The sequence below is a fragment of the Aptenodytes forsteri genome, unplaced genomic scaffold (genome assembly GCF_000699145.1).
Source record: "Aptenodytes forsteri isolate BGI_AS27 unplaced genomic scaffold, ASM69914v1 Scaffold287, whole genome shotgun sequence".
NCBI classification, from domain to species: Eukaryota; Metazoa; Chordata; class Aves; order Sphenisciformes; family Spheniscidae; genus Aptenodytes; species Aptenodytes forsteri.
The window spans coordinates 3,690,757-3,712,135 of NW_008794854.1; the positions used below are offsets into that span (position 1 = coordinate 3,690,757).

The following is a 21,379-nucleotide window of genomic DNA, read 5'->3' on the forward strand; positions in this document are numbered from 1 at the left end:
GATTGTCCTTTCATGGTGAAGAATTCCCTGGGTTTGGAGACTCACCCGCTGCTGGGTGTACTGACTCTGGCTGGGATGGAGTTACCCTTCTCCCCAGCAGCCCGTAGGATGCTGTGCTTTGGATCTGTGACTAAAGCAGTGTTGGTAACACACCACTGTGGTGGCTACTCCTCAACAGTTCCTGCACCGTGTCAAGGTCTTCCGCCTTTCTCATTCTGCCCCCACAGCTGGGGTTGGGCAAGAAGCTGGGAGGGGACACAGCTGGGACAGCTGACCCCAGCTGACCAAAGGGATATCCCGTACATATGGTGTCGTGGTCAGCAACAAAAGCTCAGGGAGGAGGAGGAGGAAGAGGAAGGGGGAATGTCTGTGGTAACAAGTAACCCTCATGCACGCTGAGGCCCTGCTTTCCAGGAAGCGGCTGAATGTCTGCCTGCCGACGGGAAGTAGTGAATTAATTCCTTATTTTGCTTTGTGTTCACACACAGCTTTTGCTTTCCCTATTAACCTGATTTTATCTCGATCCACAAATTTGCCAGCTGCAGTCAACCCAGCAGACTAGGTCAGGGGAAATCTGAGCTAAATTGGGTGGGACTACATGAATCAGACTCAATGGATATTATATCTTTTCTTCTTTTTAGGAAAATACATGGGGTGTGCCTTTAGACAAACACTGCATTGGACATGTAACACAGACTGTAAACGCTATAGCAAAGAGCCACTCAGAGAGGGCTCTGGGTTAGAGACGAGACAGATCAACCACTGAAAACATTTAACTCCTCAGCGTTGTACCATATGTTTGTTGGTTTTAATTGCTTTTACCTCCTTTAAATAATGAGTCTAAGAGGTGTCTTTAATTTGTCTTTATTCTTAGGTCAAACAATATCATCACTGAATTGAAGAACGAGGTTACTGGTTGAAATACAAGTGCGGTGTGAGACAAATATGGAAGATAACACTTTGCAAATAAATTAATACAGAATAATCGTCTTTGCATAGTTCAGAAGTGAAAAGTAGGAGGCAGCAGTGCGCACGTGCTGTGAACTGACACACACCACCACGAAAACCCAAGTGCCTAGATGAACTCTTGCAGCTGCAAATAAAACAAACCAAACCAAAAATACCCCAAACCTCAGAGAGCGCTAACTATTAAAAACCAGGCAGAAAGGGAACTAATGAGCTTTTTTTTTCTTTTTCTCTTTTTTTTTTTTTAACAGACCATGCTGCAGAAGGAGTGTTTTCTCTACAGACAGAGATGCTTTTAGATAATCTGCCTTGGCATCCCATAGCCTGTCATACCCGACTGTGATGCTCCTTTGTTGCTGCCCATCTGAAGGCCTATTACGTTCTGTCCCTGACGAAGCTGCTCTTCTGAAAATCCTCGTCGATTCTGCTGTGCTTTCCTGTCCAGATACATACAAAAAAGCAACACACAGACATACCGTCATTCTGTGTACGCCCAGAGAGAGGATCACGAAAAGCAATCTGAAATGGGCTCATGCTAACAGACGTTCCCCCTGTAATGCAGTATTTCATTTGCACCATCCCATGGGATGGACAACGCTAGCTGGGCTAATCGCTTTCCTGCAGTTAGAAGTAATGCTCTAGTCAAACCTACAACACTTCAGACTTTCACTGTAGCGCTTATTCAAGAACCCCAAGGGACTTCCCCAGCAGCTATGACAGGTAAAATATTTATGTGGTGCTGTATATAACACCCATGATAGGATTAATTTGTGTTAAGCCCTATAGCCCTTGAAAGCTGTAGTCCGTGGGATCTGATCAATGAGACACTTACCTGTGCTCTAATACAAGTTGATACCCATCTAGAGCAACAGTACCAATTGGTATAATTTAACTCAGTGGAGTAAATAAGAGCTTAATGTACCCAGAGAAACAATGGGACAGAGAAGAGACTTGCTCATTTTCGCAGAGCGGATGATGGTTGCCCGCAGGACAGAACAATTGCTCTGTTGCCATTTCCAGATCTCTCTCCTCTAAGCAATAGACTTTGTCCTTTGCACCTGTGTCTTAACTGTATGACAGTCCTTTATCTCCTGTCAAAACATACTGACCACTTCTGTTCCGTGTCCCTGGTCTCAAAAGCCCTTTGGATCAATGAACCTTTGTTGGCATTTAAAAGGAGCCTCTTTTCCCTGAAAATAGCACAGAGGGCCAAAGCGGCGGTTACGAAGCGGCACAAAAGTTTGTACTCTGCTGCCTTGCAAGAAACCGTTCATCTTGGATTAATCTTTCATTTATACAAGGTGGGGAAAACAAGTAATTTACAAGGGAGACGGATCAGTCTGTTGCTGCCAAATAAGCCGTATGAATCGGCAGAGCCCCAGACTGAGGGAGGCTTTCAATCAACCAGACTCTACTCCCACCCAGGTACAATCTTTCTCCCTGCTGTGTCTGTTTGTCCTGGGATCAGGTTACCCTGCAATATGGCATCGCCCTACAATTCCCCTTTTCTCCCCACCCCACCACTAGATGAGAACGCTAGATTAGCTGCCTGCTGTGACTGAAAACCATCAACATGATCCTCTCTGTGAGGGTCTGATCCCGTACTGTGCTGAGCACCCTGGCTCGAGTCCAGAAAAAGCCCTTAAACTCTTTGCTAGGCTCAGGGTGTTCAGGACATTGCAGGAGAAGAACCCATGTCGGCATGGAAGCCCAGCGAAGCAGAAAGGTGAGAAAGATCCCCAGGAAACCTGTACTGACCTGTCATTTTTCAGAACGGGTCTCCAGTGTCAGTGTATAGACCAGTAAGAGGGCTTATAGAAGCCCATCACAGGCTCTCAGATCCCACGGCTCCTGCCGGAAAGCGTGCCGTTTTGGAGGGAGGCAGGCAGAACTGCAGGCGCCTCAGAAAGCAACCCCCTTTCGCTGCTGCTTAATTTCTTTTCCAGAATACTTACACGGGCACCGAACTACTGCCAGGATCTCCACGAGAGGATGTTTTTAGAACTACTCCTATTACCTAATTGAATCTCAGGTTCACTGTGTCTGCCTTTATTTTAATTAAAATTCCAGGAACACATTCTCTTATTTTTTTCTCTTTCCTCCCAGAATTTGCAGCTGTGTGGTGGAATAATTCCACAGAAAGTTGAAAAGTAACTCTGAACAAGAAAAAAAAAATGAGAACTGCAAAGAAGAAATAAAAAGAGAGACGAAAGGGAAGCCTGGATATGCTAATAAAAGTTGATTACATATACAGTTTGGATCACGTAGTGTTATTTTTACCATCATAAGCACCACATTTAGTATATGATGGTGTTACGGGTAACAACATGTACTAACGTTTTGCTCTTAGGTTGGTGGAAAAGGCCTTAACTGAGACTGCAGAAAAAGAGGTGAGGGCAAATCTATTCCCCTTAGTGTCTCACACTATGTCACGTTCTGTTTGGCCTGTCTGCCATCACCTGGCATCACCCTTACCGCAAACTGAGCCCACCAGATCTGTCAACTTTTTGTGCCAACTTTGCACCAGTGCTTGTGATTGCCAAACCACAAGATAACAAACAGCCACGGACCCATGGACCTTGCTAAGACATGCAAGGAAGGGGGAATTGGGCCTGGTGGGACTGGGTATGTGAGACACTGGCAATGGAAAGTTAAACAGCTTAGCTCAAGTGTGGGGGTATCTTAATCACTGTAGGTCCCTGCGTGGATACTCTTATTCCATTTAATCTTGACTTCTATCAATTTAACTTAAGGCAATTAAGAACCAGCCTGGAAGCCCTGACTTATGACTCACTGGGTGGCAGTGAGGGGGCTTGATCTGCCTGAAGGGATGGGTAAGCTACGCAGAAAACAGCTCCTGATCTGCAATACGTTGTTTCCTTATAGAAATAACACCAGTTTTCCTTAAGGCAGTGGCTATAAAATGGTATTTCAGGGGCTGCAATAGATACGGATTGGCTATCCAAGCACTACGGGCAGGACAGGCAGCTAGGGGAGAAGGGAGGTGATCACATCTTCATTTATGCCAATGAAAACTGTTCCCACCCACAATTAAGAGTCCAGATGAAAATTAATTTTTCCATGTAGGACTTTGTTTTGGTTACATAAAACAAATAAGCCTGTCTGGGTCATAGTGATTTCATGTCTGGTTTGTATTAAAGCATGTAACTGGATTTGAACCCAATTTTAAAGCCAATTATATTCTATAAATACAAATCTATTTGTGCACTGTATTAAGTTAATTTAAACTAATTTCATATAAAGAATGCATAGGAGTTTGCATTTATTCACCTAAAATTCAAGTCTCTCTTAGCCTCAGTTAAACCAGCTCAAGGTTTAAGACAAACCAAGTGAAGTTTGCTTTACTTTTGCTGAGCCTCACCTAGACATCAGAAAATTCAAGGAAACCAAAGACAAGCAGCCAGCACTCTTTTTGCTAACATGCCTCAGACATTTCGGCGTAAGAAATACTCTTGGATGGCAGAATATCATGTCAATAATACGCCTGTGGGGCAGGAGGGCTAACTGTGGGAGGATTTCCTTTTCTTCCTGTCCCTGCTTCTCAGCCTCCCTAGCCAAAACAAACGGAGTTTTAGAGCAAATAAATAGCTTTGCCAAGACAGAGAATTCTTCACAGAGAAGTGGTACTCCCCAAGAAAAAAGATGACTAGGAAAGGAAATCATTTTTTGATTGATGAAAAATGGAAAGAAGCTTCATGCCTTCTCTTTGCTCGGTAAAGGGGTCACTATATGGGGGTTTGCAGACATCCACGACAGCCTTGTCTTCATCAGTCTTTCTGTCTGTTATCTGATGTGAGGCAAAAGTGCACTTTTCCTGCCAGCTACTCTTAGGACACATATCTGCATGGCTGCTGCCATTTTTGTTCCCTTTTTTTCATAAATGGATATAGAGGATTAGCTGAAGCTGCTAAATAGATGAATGTCATCAAAACTGGTGGCTGAATTTCCTAAGTATCATTGCTCTCCTTCTAGGGAGTAAGAGTCAGGGATAATGTCAGTGGACAAGAAAATTATGTGTCTTCTTCAGTGATCAGTGTGGGCCCCTCACGCAGCGAGATGGATATGCTACAGAGGTGCCTGGAGCAGGATGCTGCACTCCTCCCTGTGTGCACTACCAACAGCCAGCCATCTAGTAGGGTCCCCACGCATGCACACACACATCCACACCAACACAGCCTATTACAGCTTCGTTCAAAAGGGGTGCCTCCAGGAGGAAACCAGAGCTGGAGCCACGGGCAATGCGCTTCTTAGTCCTGGTACCAGTAGTGCTGTCCCAGCTCTGGGGCAGGAGGGACACGTAAGGTGGTGTGACGGGGCTACATGAGCAAAGGCTGCGCTACGCAGCTCCCACAGGGCTCCTCCCCAGCAGCCCTGGTGTAACTTTAGGCTGACAAGATATGGTAAGACATGGGCCTAGCAGTGATGCTGATAAAGTTGGGAACCAGTGAAGGGTAGAAAATGTTGCTGCCTGGTTGGGTCTTTCCTTCCCTCCTCTAGACTCCGGAGAGAAAAATCTTTCCATTACAAGGAAACTTTGGAAAGATTCTTCCCTTCCTTTCCCAATAAATTTCCTTAAAGCCTAAAGGCAGATGATATTACCAGCTCCCTGAAGAAGACAACTCTGAGCAGCTGTGCTTTGGACTTTACCTGTGAAACCAGGATGGATCCCCTTTGTAGCAGCCGTCATCCTTGGTGACTGCCAAACTGCCTAGAGCCATTAAGGTTCTCTGCACTGCTGCCATGTCCTTCCCTAGAAAGCCAGACAGTGAAATTAATATAAGAAATCCTTGCACAACAAATAGCTTGGCACACTGATAAGCAGTCTTATCCAATGTATTAACTAACTCCCTCAGCTCTCCTGAAAAAGTACATAAATAGCATTATAAATGCTATTTTACCGTTGCTGAAATGGAGGTACTGACATGCAAGAGCTTATTAAAAGTCATCAAAGGGACAGCATTAAAACAAAACAGTTCAGACATTTCCAGGTTTCCAGGCCTCTGGCTATTTTAATGCCTTCCCCCATACTATTTTAAGTCCTTCTAGATAATCCTTTTGGCAAAATTTTCTCCTAAGAAGAGATCACTTTGGTGTACAAAGAATGGTAATATACTCAGTAAAATGTGGCTGAAGGAGAACGGTGTGTTAAGTAACAGTGCTGTGTCTCGGTTTCTTCACTTGTAAACTGGAAAGACTGGTCCCACCATTTAACCCCTGGCAATTCCAGACAGTCCCTGTGCTAACAGAGCTCACAGCAGTCCTGGAGAGCTCCTGTGCAGATAACTCGTATCAGTCCTTCCCAATTTAACCATCCAATCACCTCCCAAATCCTTCCTACTGGCTTCCTTTCTCAGGTTGCCAAAAATCAATGCTCTGCAGTTTCATATCTTCAGTTCCTGCCATGCAGTCCACTATTCTTCCACTTCCTCTCTCTGTTACTTCACTTCATTCCTCACTTCAAAAAGTCAGGGCTCATCTCATCTTTAGCCAAGTAAAAGTTACATATCTGGTCATCACTAGTTCTTTAGGTTCCCTCCACAAACAACAGCGAGAGAAAAGCTTTTCAGGGGATAATTTATCCCATCTGTATTGGGAAGGGTGAAATTGCCTATCACTTGCTTAGAGGCACATTGTCCACCTAGCTGACAATTCACCAGGTTTCCAAGAGGGCACCTTACACCTTTGAAATATAAGGCTCACTTTCAATAGAGGTTTGCATTTAGAAAATGGTATCCCCTCCTCCTGTCTCTCCTTCCAAAATGAGGATAATAAATAATTTTTCCCTTTTGGTCACCATCTTTTGCTGATTCCTCCAGTGAATTAAAAAAACAAACACACACACACACACACACCCCAACAAACCAAACAAGGGAGACACAGAAATTTTATAAAAATTAAGATTGCTCCTTTTTTCTTGGTTCTTCCCCTGCACTTTGTCACTTGGTGTAAAAGGGGCAGGGAACATAAAGACATCAGAGTCAGACAGACTCTAACTCATTACCCAATACAGACATGTAAACTTTTGGAAGTTCTTCACATGGGAAAACAAGTAATTCATAAAAACATGAGATACTAGAGACATGATGATGATAACAGATTTCAGAAATACCTCCAGTGGACCAATATTAGTAAAAATCACTGTAGACCAGCTGGAGCGTAGAGGGAAGCGAGAGTTGCACATTCTGTGTTTGTGCTATGCATCACCCTGATTATAGGCAGACGCAGTTCAGGGCTTTGGTTCATACAGACCTAAATGCGTAACATGCTGGCTGAGGTGAGGAAGACACCCTAAAGCTGAAGACATCTAGCAGCTTCCAACTGTGGCTGTCATACAGCCTATTAACGTTTATAGCAATCTTATCTGCAGGGGACCATTTGCTCAGAAAATAAATCGTCAGTCATCCAGAATCCTCGTTTTACTGTATTTGTTAATGCAAACTGCATCAGACGGGGTCCTTGCTTAAGAGGGCAGCTGAAGAGCCGACATCCCACACGCGCACGTACACAGGCGCACATGGAAGAGAGTGAGGCAGAAACGCTCGGAGCTCCCCGAAGCAGCAGATGTACCATATGCTGTAACAGATGCCACATACAACGTCCTTGGGATGCCTCCCATATAACAAGGAGCGCGGTGACTGACTGGGATGAAGAGGGATGTGAAGAAGGATTTAAAAGTGAATGAGCTGAATAATGACGGCAAGCATAGAAAAAAGAAAAAGAAACAAAAGACGGGTAGCAAAATATGATGATCGGCCTCGCATCATCTGCCAGCCATCTGGCAGCCCCCCCGCGCTCTGCACTCAGCTCTGCTTTATTTGTCAGTGGCGAGTGGGAGACGCTGCAGGGGAAAAACAGACCGAGTGGGAGCTGCGTGCCACATGACAAAACAAAGCCGTGGCCACGGCCCTGCTTTGCAGAGCCTCCTTGCTGCATATGAGGGGTGCTGGGGGTGAGGGAAGACCCCAAATCCATGTGGTCTTGTGACATTTGCCCTCTTCCAGCAAAGGATACAAGGGGCTCGGTGGTCAGCATAAAAAGGGCTGTGAAAAATTTTAAATTTCCACTGAGAAAGTCACCTAACGCTGCGGCCACCTGACAGAAGGGGTAATATGCATTCTCTGAAGCCAGGTTTGACTCTGGCATTGCAGAAGATTGCGGTCAGTGCCTTCCCTCAGCTCCAGTACTTGCTCATTGACAGCCATGTGGGCTGCCTGCCCGGCCCCCAGCCTCAGCCTCCCTGAATCATGCTGCAGAGACCCACGCTGACGGCATTTCTTCTGCATCTTCAGTGTCCTCTGCAGCGTGCTTTGAATAGCACAACCTCATAGAGGATCTTGGCACTGCCTGTACAAGGAGGAAGGGGCCTCTGGTCACTTCTTCTGGTAAGCCTTTCTCTTTGGGGGAAACCTGGCTGGAAGGCCTTCTTCTCCAGGTCCAGAAAGGGGAAGGTTCAAACCCGAAGATGGAGAACTGCTCTGCATAGTACTCCCGAAATGCTTTTTTGTAAAGGCTGAACAAGTACCCAGAGGTACAGCTGCCTCTTGCCTGCCTGGAAATATACTGGGGAGGTATCTGTAAAAAACAGTGAATCCATCTCCATATCTTGGGCATGGATTAGGGGACCAAAAGAGAGGCGATAATTCTCCTGGACCAAGAAGTCGCAGAGATGAAGAAAAATGCACCAGATGGACCGAGTGAGTTTGAAACAGCCAACAGCAGATTGCATCCTAAAACATTTTAATTAATCATTACTAAGAATTTCAAAGCAAAGGCTCTCAGAAAACAATTAGTGCCAGAGAAAAGCTGTTTTTCAGTTACACATACTTTTCTTTCCCTATAAACATACTTTGACATCTCCTCTCTTTCTAAAGAGGTTATGGCGTGAAGTGTAGGAGTGCTGTAATTACAAAACAGTGAAGAAGAGACTGCCCTTTCTGTCCAGCTAATGCATCCAGGTTCAGACGATTCAGCCCTGAAGCAGCACCAATGCTAGAGGTCAGAGTTACGGTTAGACACAAAAAGCTTGCAGTGACTCACTGCTGGAGAGACATACTGTTTCATCTCAGCACTGAAATGAGCAGCAGGAGGGATGAAAAGGGAGTGGGAAAGCGAGGAGACACAGGTTAGTTTTGGGAAGTCCTAAAACAACAGCGGAGAAAAGTCGAGTATGTCTCCCTCCTAGGTTGTGAGCTGTGTTTTGCTTCCTGTCCTCTGGAAGCTACTAGCTTTTTTCCTTCTATCTGTTGAGAAAAGGTGATGAGTGAAAGGAAGAGAAATGAGGAGAGCGCCACCATCATTAGGAGCTTTTTGTCTTCAAAGCAAGTCCTTTTCATCGTAAGGATCAATGTACCGTACTTTCATTTGCATGGTGTGAAGCCATTACGAGATGCAAAAGACTGCAAAGAACAGCATCTGAACTGAGCTATTACCATCCCTTACAAGATAGATGGAGCCTCTCTTTCAACAGCCTGCTAGGCTGAGGGGGGGGCGGGGAGGGTGTTACTCCCGGGAAGTGAAAATCCCTTAATTTAAGACATTTAAAGGTAGACTGGATGAAACACTAAAGACCGAACTGGAAGAAACAATCCTGCCCTTGTGCCCAAAGGTAGGATTTGTCAAGCAAATCTGGCACCCTGAGCACGTCACAGATCCCAGTAACTCCAGCTGTCAGTATATCCTACCCTTCTAACCTAGCCACAAAGAGCTTCCTAGTCTTTCATTCCTCGAACTGTCCTTCAGAGGAGTGACCTCTTCCACATATCCCGACAGCCTGTGAAAATAGACCCCACTTTTTTCGCTCCATGTGTGTTCCTACACAAACCAGCTTTCTCAATGGATTGCTTTCCTCTTTCCACTGTTTTATTCTCATGGCAGATTTTTGACCCTTTCACTACCCTGCAGCTGTCCTTGTTTTGAGCCTTCACACAAAGCGTTTTGCATCACCTTGTCCAGAAAGACGCAGGATATACAGTGTATTTGCTTAGAGCACCAGGAAGAGATGCCTCACCAGAGAAGTGGGCAAAAACAGCCATACGAATGCACAAATGACTCAGCTCTTCAGGAACTCGAACACACAGTTTCCACTTCGAGCATGGGATGGAGATAGCCTTCACCTGGGCTACTGCAAAACCACAGGGGCACTCTGAATTTTTTTGCTGTTGCCATAGTGACCTCTCTAAAAAGACTGTATCCGTAGAGAGAGATGCTCGGCTAACATGGTGTTAGCAGTGAGTTTTGCTTCTCACTAGTCATAAATGAGCCCTCATAAGCTCCACAGAGGCATATATGCTCCTGGGAATGTATCTTATAGCTCTAATGTAAGCTTTGCTTATAATTTGAAAACTGCAATAGAATCTGGTCATCAGAATATAAGGCTTTTCCATATTTGCTATGAGAAGCTATTTACTTGGAAATAATTAGCATAGAGAACATTTGTTTTATTAGGTCTGCGGATTTCTATCAGAATGATGGGCTTTTGGATAACACATGAGCTTGGAAAGGTTCCGTTATGCCCTCCGGGCAATATAAATCCCTCAGAGGAGATAATGCACCACCGGAAGAACACCGTAATGAGGTAAGGCAAACAGAAACAAAAGATAATTACATTAGAGACTATGCCTTAGACAAAATGCACCATTACAACACATCAAAGCAAAGTAAAACGAAGACTGCAAGCTGACTTCCAGTTTATTATTTTTACCTTCCCATAAATCCACTGTCTGGAAAATATCTGTTGTTCTTACTCCGTAGATTTCAGCAGCTTTTAAGAACTGAGAAATTTGTTCCATCTGCTTGAAAGCCATTTTTGATTCAGAGATCTTTGCAATGGGCTCGTTTCCCTTTGGATGTAAACTGTTTATTAACTTGCATAACAGCTGAGAGATAAATACAGAAACAAAATTAGAAAGCAGTCACCAAACTAGAAGGCGATTTCTGCACATGAAATGATGCTGCAAAATGCTTTTGGACCTGGCCAGATTCTGTCAGGGAGATAATTTCTTCAATTAAAAACAAAGAAGTGAATTGATAATAAAAAAAGTATATTAGAAATGCATGAAAGTTTTCATTAACTGATGGCAATAGCCTGACCACGTAAATCTTAATCTGCTAGAAACAACAAAGCAATCACTGGTAAAGGTTACATAACAACTGACAGAGAAGAAACCACATGCCCGAGCCAAAAAAATAAGCAACGTCAATTGAAATATTGTTAAAGTCACTTTGGCAGAGATTCAATGATTAGCGTATTCTTACAGCCCGCTGCAAACAGCAGCATCTGCCTGTTGTTCAATAAACCAATAGAATACAATGTTTTAGCTACAGAATTATTCCCAAGAAGAAAACAGTTATGACATAATCCAATCCTTCAAATTTTCTGTGTCTCTTCACCTTTCCCTGTCAACACTGATTATTTCTTAAAGAGAAGAGTATACATCTGATTTTAAAACAGATCTCATTTAACTGTATGAGAAAAGGTGCTGAAGGAATGAGTCATACTCATATATAACATGCATGACTCATAAGAATCATAAGTACTGTGCTAATCCCCGTGCACTAGTAGAATACTTATCTTCTGAGATTAAGATTCCTGGTCAAAAGGAAATAAATCAGATGCTAAGATACATATTTATGCATTGGCCATGAGCTCTGACCAATTTAGCTAGATGAAGACAGAAAATCAGGGCACCGTGCATACAAACCCATGCAAGTATATAATTAGACAAAACACTTACCGTTCCATCCATCAACCAGGTCTGGAAATGTTGCCTTCCAGGAGGAGGGTGCTCTATCTGTTCTCCACACTGTACAATAATCCAGTTCACCAGCCTAGACTCTAATTCCGGGTCATATTTCTGCTCAATCTTTTCCTGAACTTCTCGGCTTAAGCCATAGCTTGGTCCTCTGTTAGCCATCTCTGGAACCAAAGCAGAACTTACTCAGTGGGTAGAGTCCTGATCTGCAGCTTTGAAGTACGCACCGGAAAATTAAAGAATAAAAGAGTGAGCAGCCTGCCCTATACGTTAGACAGTTGAACAGATGTTCATCAACACTGAAAGTAACTGTATGGCACCGGTTATAGCTGTTCTGCAGAACAGGGGAGGGATCAACGAGGGAATATCCTTTTCCAAAAGCACAAATCGGCTACAACATTTTTTTTAAAAAAGGAAAAACCAGAAATCCCCCCTGCCCAACCACAAAACCAGAAGAAAAGCGAGATTTAAAACAGAGCAGGTTTTAAAGAGAGGCTTCTACTATGTTTACAGAGAATACAATAGAGTCGTCAGATCAATGTTAAAGCTGCCTGCAAATCCAAAAGCACTTTAAAATTGCCTACCTAATACTTGCTAATAAGAAGAAGGTTGTACATGGGAGCTCAAGCAATCCGATTAAAGATGCAGTCAGGGTCTTCCTCAGCAGAGATGCAGGGATGGATATCCAGAGATCAGCAAACGGAAAAGCGTTGATGAATTTAAGAGACGAAGGCTGCCACAATGCCCTGCTGCTGCTGCAGCATCGTGGTTTGAAGAACAGTGTATTGATTTGATTTTCCTCACATATGAGGAGGGTCAAAGCAGGGGCGTTGCTAAGAGCCATTAAAGAGGCCTGCCTACTCAGTCACAGCCTGGGGATCCTGTTTATCTCGCCCATCTGCAGTCTGTTTTCATGCACGTTTCCTCAGCCTTGCGCTGTTCACCCTACAGGCTCAGTTTTACTCCACCTAGTCTGCATCAACCCAAACTGCACCAACCATCCCAGTGCCGGATAGTTAGAAATACAAATAGAGGGACTTCGCCAGACTTCACGCTGTTAAACGAAGGTAACAGGAATTACTACACATCTCGTTTATTTTTAATCACAAAGCAGAAGCAAAACCTTTTTCTCCCTGTTCTGCATCACAATACTAACAGGCTTAGAGCGTGAAAAATAACTTCTCCTCTTCCCTGTTCAAGTGCTGATAAAAAGCTTCAACAAGGGGACAATAGGATGAAAAGTCAAGGAAGAGAAGGCAGGTAGCAGAATATTATTATCACCCTATCATTAGTATATATTAGGCTATCAAATAGTGCAGTAGCATCCCGAGAAAACAACTTGACCCACTAAAAACAAGGGGAAATCACCGGAAAGTAGCAAACCTACTATAAAGCACAAGGATTGTATTTTCTGCTGGTATGAGTCAGCATACCTCCAGTGATAGCAAGGGAGCTATGCCCATGTACGGTAGTTAAATTTTGATTATACCACTGCAGCGGTGGGAGGGGAGAGAGGGAGAGTTAAGACAAGAGACTTTGTTCTGGTCCGTTTTGTACAGATTTACCCTTTATTAAATAAAATCATTTTGCTCCTCTCCAAGTTGCACCAGACTTTGTCAAACGTCTTTCATCCATGCTGTGTTATCCACCCTGCTACGAAATAGTTCCCTTTTGGCAAATGGTTCATCTTCAGCTTGATATGAAAGGAGGTTGATAAACCTGAAGTGGATTCACAATCAGCTTTGCCAACAAAGTCCTTCTGCTGCATTTAAAAAGAAAAAAAAGGAGAAAAGGAATACAGCTCTTGTATATCTATCTCATAATGGCCTCTTCGTCCATTACTTTCTCATTTTAAGACCATGAATTCTCAGATTTATACTGCTTTGGATGCTGCTGGGCTTGAACAGACTCAAGAGATGAAAATTTAATAGATGACCTAATTCATTATTGTCCTCCAAAAGCATTTCATTTAGTGCTTTTTCTTCTCTGCACTGGTAGTTTTAAAACCCTATGAAATATTTGATTACATAACTCAGAGCATGCTACGTGACAGGGCCACCACTTGAGCACTTTCCGTCCCAGCGAACACGCTGTTGAAGGCGCAGCAAACGCGCAGTAACCAAGACTGCAAACCAAGCCTGGAGATCAGAGAAGGAGTAAACTGCAGCTGCAACAGCAAAAGACAGTGCATGAATTTGACGTCCTTTCCATTCAAGCAACTGTTAAGGGCCGGGCCTTACACCCTTTGGCCAGTTCCACGAAGAATAAGAAGCTTTATTTTGCACTTTCAGATTTTTTTGCGTTCTTCCGTTTAGAAGGTCGCTTGGCTGTTTCTGGTCACACCAGGGTGTTCAGTGCTCACTGGCAATGATATTTCATGAAAGCCACCTACCTTTGCATCAGCCTCTGACCCCGTTTCCTAACCTGGGGGCAGGGATGGGTAATTTAACTCTCCTAAGCTGCAGAGCAGAGGTCTCCCCGTTCACAGATGTTGGCTATGCAACCTGTTCTCGAGGGACTGTTCCATACTGTGAAAGTTGAAAAGCAAGCTTGGCCATCAATATCAATTTTTAATAAGGCTTTGAAAACCAGGAAAGCTGCAGAGGATTGGAAAAATGCCAGCCCCCCGCCAATATTTCCAAAGTACGAGTAATCAAATCATAAGCCTGCTTCTGTGCCATCAATCCTGGAAAAAACAATGGAATGAATTGTTTTTTTAACGGAATAGTGTTGATGCAATTTACTAATAACTCTGTAATACATTAGGGTTGGCTACTGCACGACACGTTGATTAGGGAACTAAACTGATTCCGAAACAACATGACACATTAAAGAGATTAAAGCTGCCTAACTAGTAGGTCCTATAATATGACTGTAACTGAAAAATCATTAATGATTGTGCATATTTTTATTCAGTTTGTACAAGAATGTGTTCCCAGGTCTGAACTATTTAATATGTTATTAGAAGTCACAAAAAAAGCCCAGACTCCTAAGAAGATCCCAGCTCACGCAAGCTGTGATGAGTAAACAACAAAGATAAAGACAACTTCTTGAAAGCAGTCTACCTGGAAGCAGGCAAAAATGTGTCTCATTGCAGCCAAAGTCTAGCCATCATCAGAAAAGTCCTTTTCAGAATGTAGCACTCTGTCCTATGAAAAAGCAGATGTTAAAAAAAAAGGCAGAGGGTGATGGAAGACAAGCAGGTGGGCACAGACGCTGGGTAAGACACTGTGACCAAAGGGCTTGGCTGAATAAAGCGTGGGAGGTGCAATAGCAATGGGAGTATCATATCCAGTTCTGACAATCACTCTCCAGAAAAAGCGGTGAAAGAATGAAGTAAATACAAATAGTCACTCCAGTAACCAGAGGACTGAAAATCAAAGCCTTCACAGTAATCACTTCAGAAGGATTATCTGTTCAGCTCACCAAAACCAGAAGTTAAGAAATGGCAAAGCAAATGGCTACAAAGCAAAGAAGAACTGAAGGAACTCGAGTTCCTTCTGTTGGATACAGGCATATTGAAGCCTGATGGCTAGAAATGTGGTGTGGAAGAAAGGGGCAGGTTTTCAGCAGCAAGGGTACTACCGTTAGAACACTCCACCTACTGCTTCCGATGGATTTTGTCCTCTTATTTTTCTTGGTAACACAAGATTGGAACTTATGACTAAAAATAGAGATGAAGCTTGAATACTTGAAGTAGGATTTCATGCCTGTAAGAGCTATGGCTCATCTTATGCTTTCAGATAATCACAGTATTACCCTATAAATTTAAAAATCTTTGTAAATCTATAAACAAATGCTGCCAACAACAAAACCAACATTAATTAGCTCACTACCCACGTTTAGATCCAGGGTAACTCAATAGCTTTCAACGTCTTCCAACTGGGACACAGAGGGAAAAGTAAAACTTATCCTGCTACAGAGCAACCCTTAACCTTTGTTAGATTCGCTGTTTGGCAATTCACTCCTTCGAAAAAGCCTGGTACGTCAGCCGTCCCAAAGCACTATCTTTCAAAGTATGCTGAGTCAATTCCCATCAGACAAAGCTATCCGGCAATTAGAATAACTGGGAAGTCCAGGCTCCATTTCCTAGGTCTGCCACTGTGCAGTAATGGACCTTTCATAACTAAGCTAAAAAAAAAAAAAAAAAAAAAAAAAAAAATCGTGGAATTTTCCAAAGCTCTAGAACAGTTTACAGTTTACAGCTTCACAAGGAAACTTCTGAAGGGCTGCTGAAGGAGGCTCCCTGCATATACGCCTATGTCATGATGTCATGTTTTCTAGAGTTGCAGAGAGGATGCTAAGGTTCGCTACAAGCTCAGTGCAAGTACAGGGCCTTTTTCAGGGAGCTGCAAGGCCAGGTAAGTGCTCTGCAGACCCTTGGTTTTATTCATGGCCTTGCTTTGATGTAAGATACCTGGAGATGTTCTACGCAAGAGAACTAGTCAGACTAGGGGAAAAAAGAAGCTATTGGAATATTGCCATCTTTTTAACTGTGCAAATTTTCCAAAGCTCTAGAACAGTTTACAGCATCTCCCTTCACAAGGAAACTTCTGAAGGGCTGCTGAAGGAGGCTCCCTGCATATACGCCTATGTCATGATGTCATGTTTTCTAGAGTTGCAGAGAGGATGCTAAGGTTCGCTACAAGCTCAGTGCAAGTACAGGGCCTTTTTCAGGGAGCTGCAAGGCCAGGTAAGTGCTCTGCAGACCCTTGGTTTTATTCATGGCCTTGCTTTGATGTAAGATACCTGGAGATGTTCTACGCAAGAGAACTAGTCAGACTAGGGGAAAAAAGAAGCTATTGGAATATTGCCATCTTTTTAACTGTGCAAACCAGGTGGCAGAGATATCAGAACAGGGGGGCAACATTAATTTTAAAAATTCTAACTTCCCCATTAATTTGAAATCTAAAATCTAGAGAGCCTTGAAGACAAAAAGTGCTAACTTAAGCAAGTATCTTCTCTTTCACCTGCAAAAGCGTTTCTTTGCCAGCTCTTAAGATGTTAAGCCCCAAGCAAGTGCACAGTTTGAACACCACAAATTTGGGATTAAAAGCGAAGTAATTCGGGCAGAAAGGACCTTCCCGTTTGTGGGACAGAACAGAATGCACTGACAGTCTGGTCTGCAGAACAAGGCAGCTCCTAAGGCTGCCATCACCAGAGGTGTTCCTGGGATTTGTAAGTCATTGATCACCTTCCAGGCAGCTTGCCAGCAGAAACAGTTACCACTTACCACTGGAAACCAACTCCGGTGGATATAATTGCCAGCATGCCCGATATTCAAGATGACCTTGGAGGTAAATTGTGCATTTTAATTCTCAGGATCTTTTAAGTCTTGTGCTGGATTGACAGACTCCTTGAAAGAAAACCAACACATTTCATCATATCAATTTTTTTGTCTGTCCCCAACAAAACCAATACCTTCCAAAAACTACCTTGGTTTGAAAATTACGCATTGCAAAACACATTTACCAGAAGAACAGAAAAGAAGTAACATCTTTATTTCACTGAAACATAGGTCAAAACAGACAGCAAGATTTACAAACAAACAAACAGGATCAAATCCCCTAACTAAATAAATGCTGCTTCTTATGATTAGGGATTTAACTTTGCTGTCAGGGACGTTTTCAAGGGTTACTGTCCTAAGGACTAGCACGCTCTGGCACGCTTTCTACCAGCAAACCATATTCAATACAGAAGTAAAGGAGAGGATTCTCGTAAGGCCCAGACCTGATCCCAGGCAGCCCATGTCCTTCAGGGATTGCTTTTCCAGGACCAAAGTCTGGGCAGGCCATTTACATCAACCCTTAAGCGTGCTACTGTTCAGCATACTTTTGCCACAGACAGGAGCACCTGCTTCCACCCTGACAGGCAGCAGTGACCTTCTCATGTTGCCATGTAGGAGGCAAGTGGAGAACATGGTACAGGTCAGAAGGCCCAAAAAGAACACAAGCTTTCACATGCTAGCCTAAAAACATTTTAAATTTGTATTTTAGTTTCAGAACCAAGTGACTGGAAGTTTTAGCAGCTGTCATTTGCTTTTCATGCCAAATATAAATGCAGAGCTAGCCAAAGCTCCTTGCCAAACACAAATCAAGACACTGTAGCTGCTTGAGAACATGCCTATTCCTCACCCGTGAGCAGATCACAAGCTACAATTGCTGCGTCATATGGAGGATGCCCATTTCTCTGTAATGGAATAGAAGCATTGGACCATATAACATACATATGCAGGACTTGAAAGAGAAATACAAGGTCAAGCCTGCAACTAGACTGCAGTAGGTCCTGTAATTTAGACTTATGCGTAACATGGCCAAGGCTGTAACTAACATTCTTCTGTTCTAGGCAAATACATATTGAAGAGAGATGAGGTCCTACAGTCTCAAAGCAAATCTGAGCAATAAAAACTAACCTATGAGCAGTAAATCTGTGAGCAGTGTATTTTTGTCCTTCATGTCTGTCTCTTCTTCCCAACCGTTACAGTAACCTCTTCCCCTAGAAAACACCTGCCAGGAGAAAAGCAACATGCACAGTGGCATTAAAACCATGTATGTAGCAAGCTGCCTGCTATTAAACAGAATAGTTGGGTTCCCTCCGCCTTTCCTGTCCCTGCTGGGCTTGAGAACAAGAGCGGAAGAGCGAGTGCGCGCACTGATTTTTGGTATTTCTGTATGCATTCCTTATACAGTTGTTGAATTTTCACCAAGCTTTAGTGAAATTCTACATTCTCACACATCTGACTGAATTTGTACATCAGCTCAAAGCAGAGATCTCTGATCTTAGAGTCAAGTGAAACACAACCCTCTTCTATTTCCAGGGAAGCCTTTAACATATTTTTTAGCTCTTTTGTTTAAAAAAAAAAAACTGAAAGGGTAAGGTAGGCCTCTCTATAACAGCACAACTGAGTAACTTAAAAAACAAGGAAGTTCAAATCTCATTACTCCCCGGGACACAATTTTCCCTCCCACTTGTTGTTTCCCCCTGCGCCCAGAGGAAAGGATGGGGGCCAAGGAGAAATGACAAGCACAGGCCTAATGTAGTGACTGACCAAGGCACCGGTTCAGAAAATGTAGTAACTCTGTATTGCAGTACAACTAGAGCATTGAAAACATTTGAGCAGCTGCAGACACATAGCTGGTTGAAAGTTTCTCTCTAAACACATTTTAATTTGATATGAAAAGTATGGTACCATAAATCTCTTAGCCCCATTGAATAACAGCATGTCCAAGAGAGCACGTAATCAAAATTAACATAAAAATGAAACAGCAGGAGGCAGCTCTTCTAAGGCCTATCCAGCTAGGGTTTTTTGTGAACACTGCTTTGTTTGCATTTAGTGTTGATGCAAGAGAAAATAAGTTAGCTAAACTGAAACTACATGAAACGCTTAATACCATTTCACTCAACTCCCCCCCCCAAACCAGCTGAAGTGTGTAATACAAAGCCAAACAACAGAAGAGACAGAACAAATAGAATACTTGAAAAGATAAAAATACATGCATATAAAACTGCATTAGTACAGCTCAATATACACAGAATAAAAGCACTTGTCTATTAGGAAACAAGTTGAATAAGCTTTAGAGACTCTTTCAACACATACTGGTCTACTGCAGAGTTTAATCCCAAACACGGGAAAGCATGCCTCACCATTTTCTTCCCTTTTAGAAGGCAAAATAGTTTGTTTCACAAGTTAAGTCTCAAGTAGTTTGATTTTGCAACAGCTCTGAAATGAAAATGTTGGTAAGGACTAGGGACAGTTGAGGTCAGCTGGTAATGCTTTTGTTTCTTTTTAATGAAAACTATTACCTGCTTCTTTGTTATTACATGCTAATCGAGCTTCCTGCCTAGCTATAAAAGTTTTTTGTTATTTACTCATGAAACTTGAATGACATCGACTCCTCCTCAGCAGGAGTTAATGTTATGTAGTTTAAGCATTACATATAAGACAAATACCTCGAGGTGCTTATTCAACTAGTATTGTTTCATCAAAATCAACACCACAAGGAGCCGAGTTGCTCGGTTAGTGTCCAGAGCTTCCTTGTACTGTGACAGCAGTGTCAGCCCCAACATGTCGGTACTACACTCAGTGATAGATGAGCCCAGAAGTCATTTTCAGACCTGCCAAAAGTGAAGGACAATGAGAATGCTAACAATTTAATTATTTTCAGTAGCACTCTTAGCTTAAGCGTAGATTAAGGTGTTCAGAGAAAACCACCCCCCCCAGGCAGCACAAGACAGAGTTGGTAAATTTGAAAGCATTAGACACTGATCATTTTGTGCGAATCAAGCTTACTGTTGAGGAAATGTATGTAATATATTCACAAAACATACTTTGTATTTGGCAGAATTAGAAGTCCGTAAAAAAAGAAAAAAACAGAACATAAGAATTAATCACAAAGGATTTTAAAAATTTGCACCATGCAGAGCTTTCCAAATGTGTAACACCCTAGTTCAATACAGTATTTCTACAGAGGAACATGACTAATATTGAAAATAATTCACTATCTAGGCGTCTACTGGCAAAGATGAAAGAGATGCCACAGGCATTAACTCAGGGGACAAACCATAGCAGCAAATCGGAATGACACCATAATATGTGAATATTACATTATTCAAGTTTGTCAAAACTTCCTGATAGGTCAAGAGCTAGTCACGGATAGGATGTAAACCGCCCTGGTTATCATCTATCTCTTCTTTCAGGCATCTGAACATGCCAAGTTGACAGTAATCAAAATGCTGGTAATTTCCAGCATGAACACAAGGAAAATGCTATGCTTGCAAAGCAAAATATCAGTGGAACTACCATGGCAAAGTTAGAGGAAGAAGTCTGTCTGCATAAGGTCTACCTCAGAGCCACCTCTTCATATTTAAAATACAGACTGAATTTACAAAATGGTAAGTGAACACAGGGACGGGCACTAGCATTCACTGAATCTCAAAATACTACCTGGAATACTGTCTCTGTGAAGAAAGTATCATCTCTGTCTTTGCATTTACGCTGTATGTAGTAAATTTTGGGTGTACCTGTAATGTAAATGCTCCCATTAGTCTCCATTTAGCAAGCAGAGAAGGAAAACAGAGAGAACTACACAACAAGCGGCATGCAAAAAAACCCAACCTTCCTAGGATCAAGTTTCAGTAATGCTGTGGTTTGAGCAACCGATGATGCAGTTTTGTATCCTCGACAATTGTGTCAACCCTGCTATGCTGCCTTCTCCCACCTGATGTTATTACAGCAGAATAATGGGGGGGAAGAAAAAAACCCAACCAAAAAACCACCACCAAACAAACCAGCCTGAAAACTACTCACACAACTGCTCCCCTTCACATTTGTTTCCAGCTATCTTGCTCTAAGGCATTGTAACAAAAAGACCTTACCCATGAAATACCGATTATTTAATAAAAGCTAAGGTGAAGCTTTGAATGAATACAATGCAGCTCTCTTTTGAAAGAAATACACAGCTAGTTTACGCAGACATATAAAGACTTTTCCCTGTCCGAAGTACTACAGTTCAATTGAATGTTTATGGGTATAACTTCCAAGTCAAAAAAATAGCTCAAAACCTTTCAGTTACTGAAATAACTTTAATACATGTGAACAAAAAGTACATCTATCACAATTGGTAACTTGGGCCTTAATTACA

General features: G+C 42.7%; 1 protein-coding gene across 2 annotated transcripts; it reads right to left on the reverse strand.

The window, feature by feature from the left end:
* Positions 1–847: 847 nt before the first annotated feature.
* On the reverse strand, positions 848–12,713 carry TAGLN3 (transgelin 3). 2 transcript variants are annotated; one of them, XM_009274582.2, is made up of 5 exons: positions 12,323–12,713; positions 11,721–11,902; positions 10,688–10,862; positions 5,635–5,737; positions 848–1,403 (listed from the first exon to the last, which is right to left on the reverse strand). In XM_009274582.2, exons 2-5 carry the CDS (start codon positions 11,898–11,900, stop codon positions 1,262–1,264), a joined length of 600 nt encoding a protein of 199 aa, XP_009272857.1. In that variant the 5' UTR covers positions 11,901–11,902; positions 12,323–12,713; the 3' UTR covers positions 848–1,261. The 2 variants fall into 2 exon arrangements, with proteins under 2 accessions (XP_009272857.1, XP_009272858.1); XM_009274583.2 differs by lacking the exon at positions 12,323–12,713 and having other exon boundaries at positions 11,721–12,048.
* Positions 12,714–21,379: the final 8,666 nt, after the last annotated feature.

Bases quoted from the DNA above. Each gene is read 5' to 3' on its own strand.
- TAGLN3 (XM_009274582.2), bottom strand. From the start codon at position 11,900: ATGGCTAACAGAGGACCAAGCTATGGCTTAAGCCGAGAAGTTCAGGAA. The intron at 5,738-10,687 runs GTAAAAATAATA...CTGGCTTTCTAG, and splicing joins GACAGTGGATTTATGGGAAG to GGAAGGACATGGCAGCAGTG. The intron at 1,404-5,634 runs GTAAAGTCCAAA...GTATCTGGACAG, and splicing joins GATCCATCCTGGTTTCACAG to GAAAGCACAGCAGAATCGAC.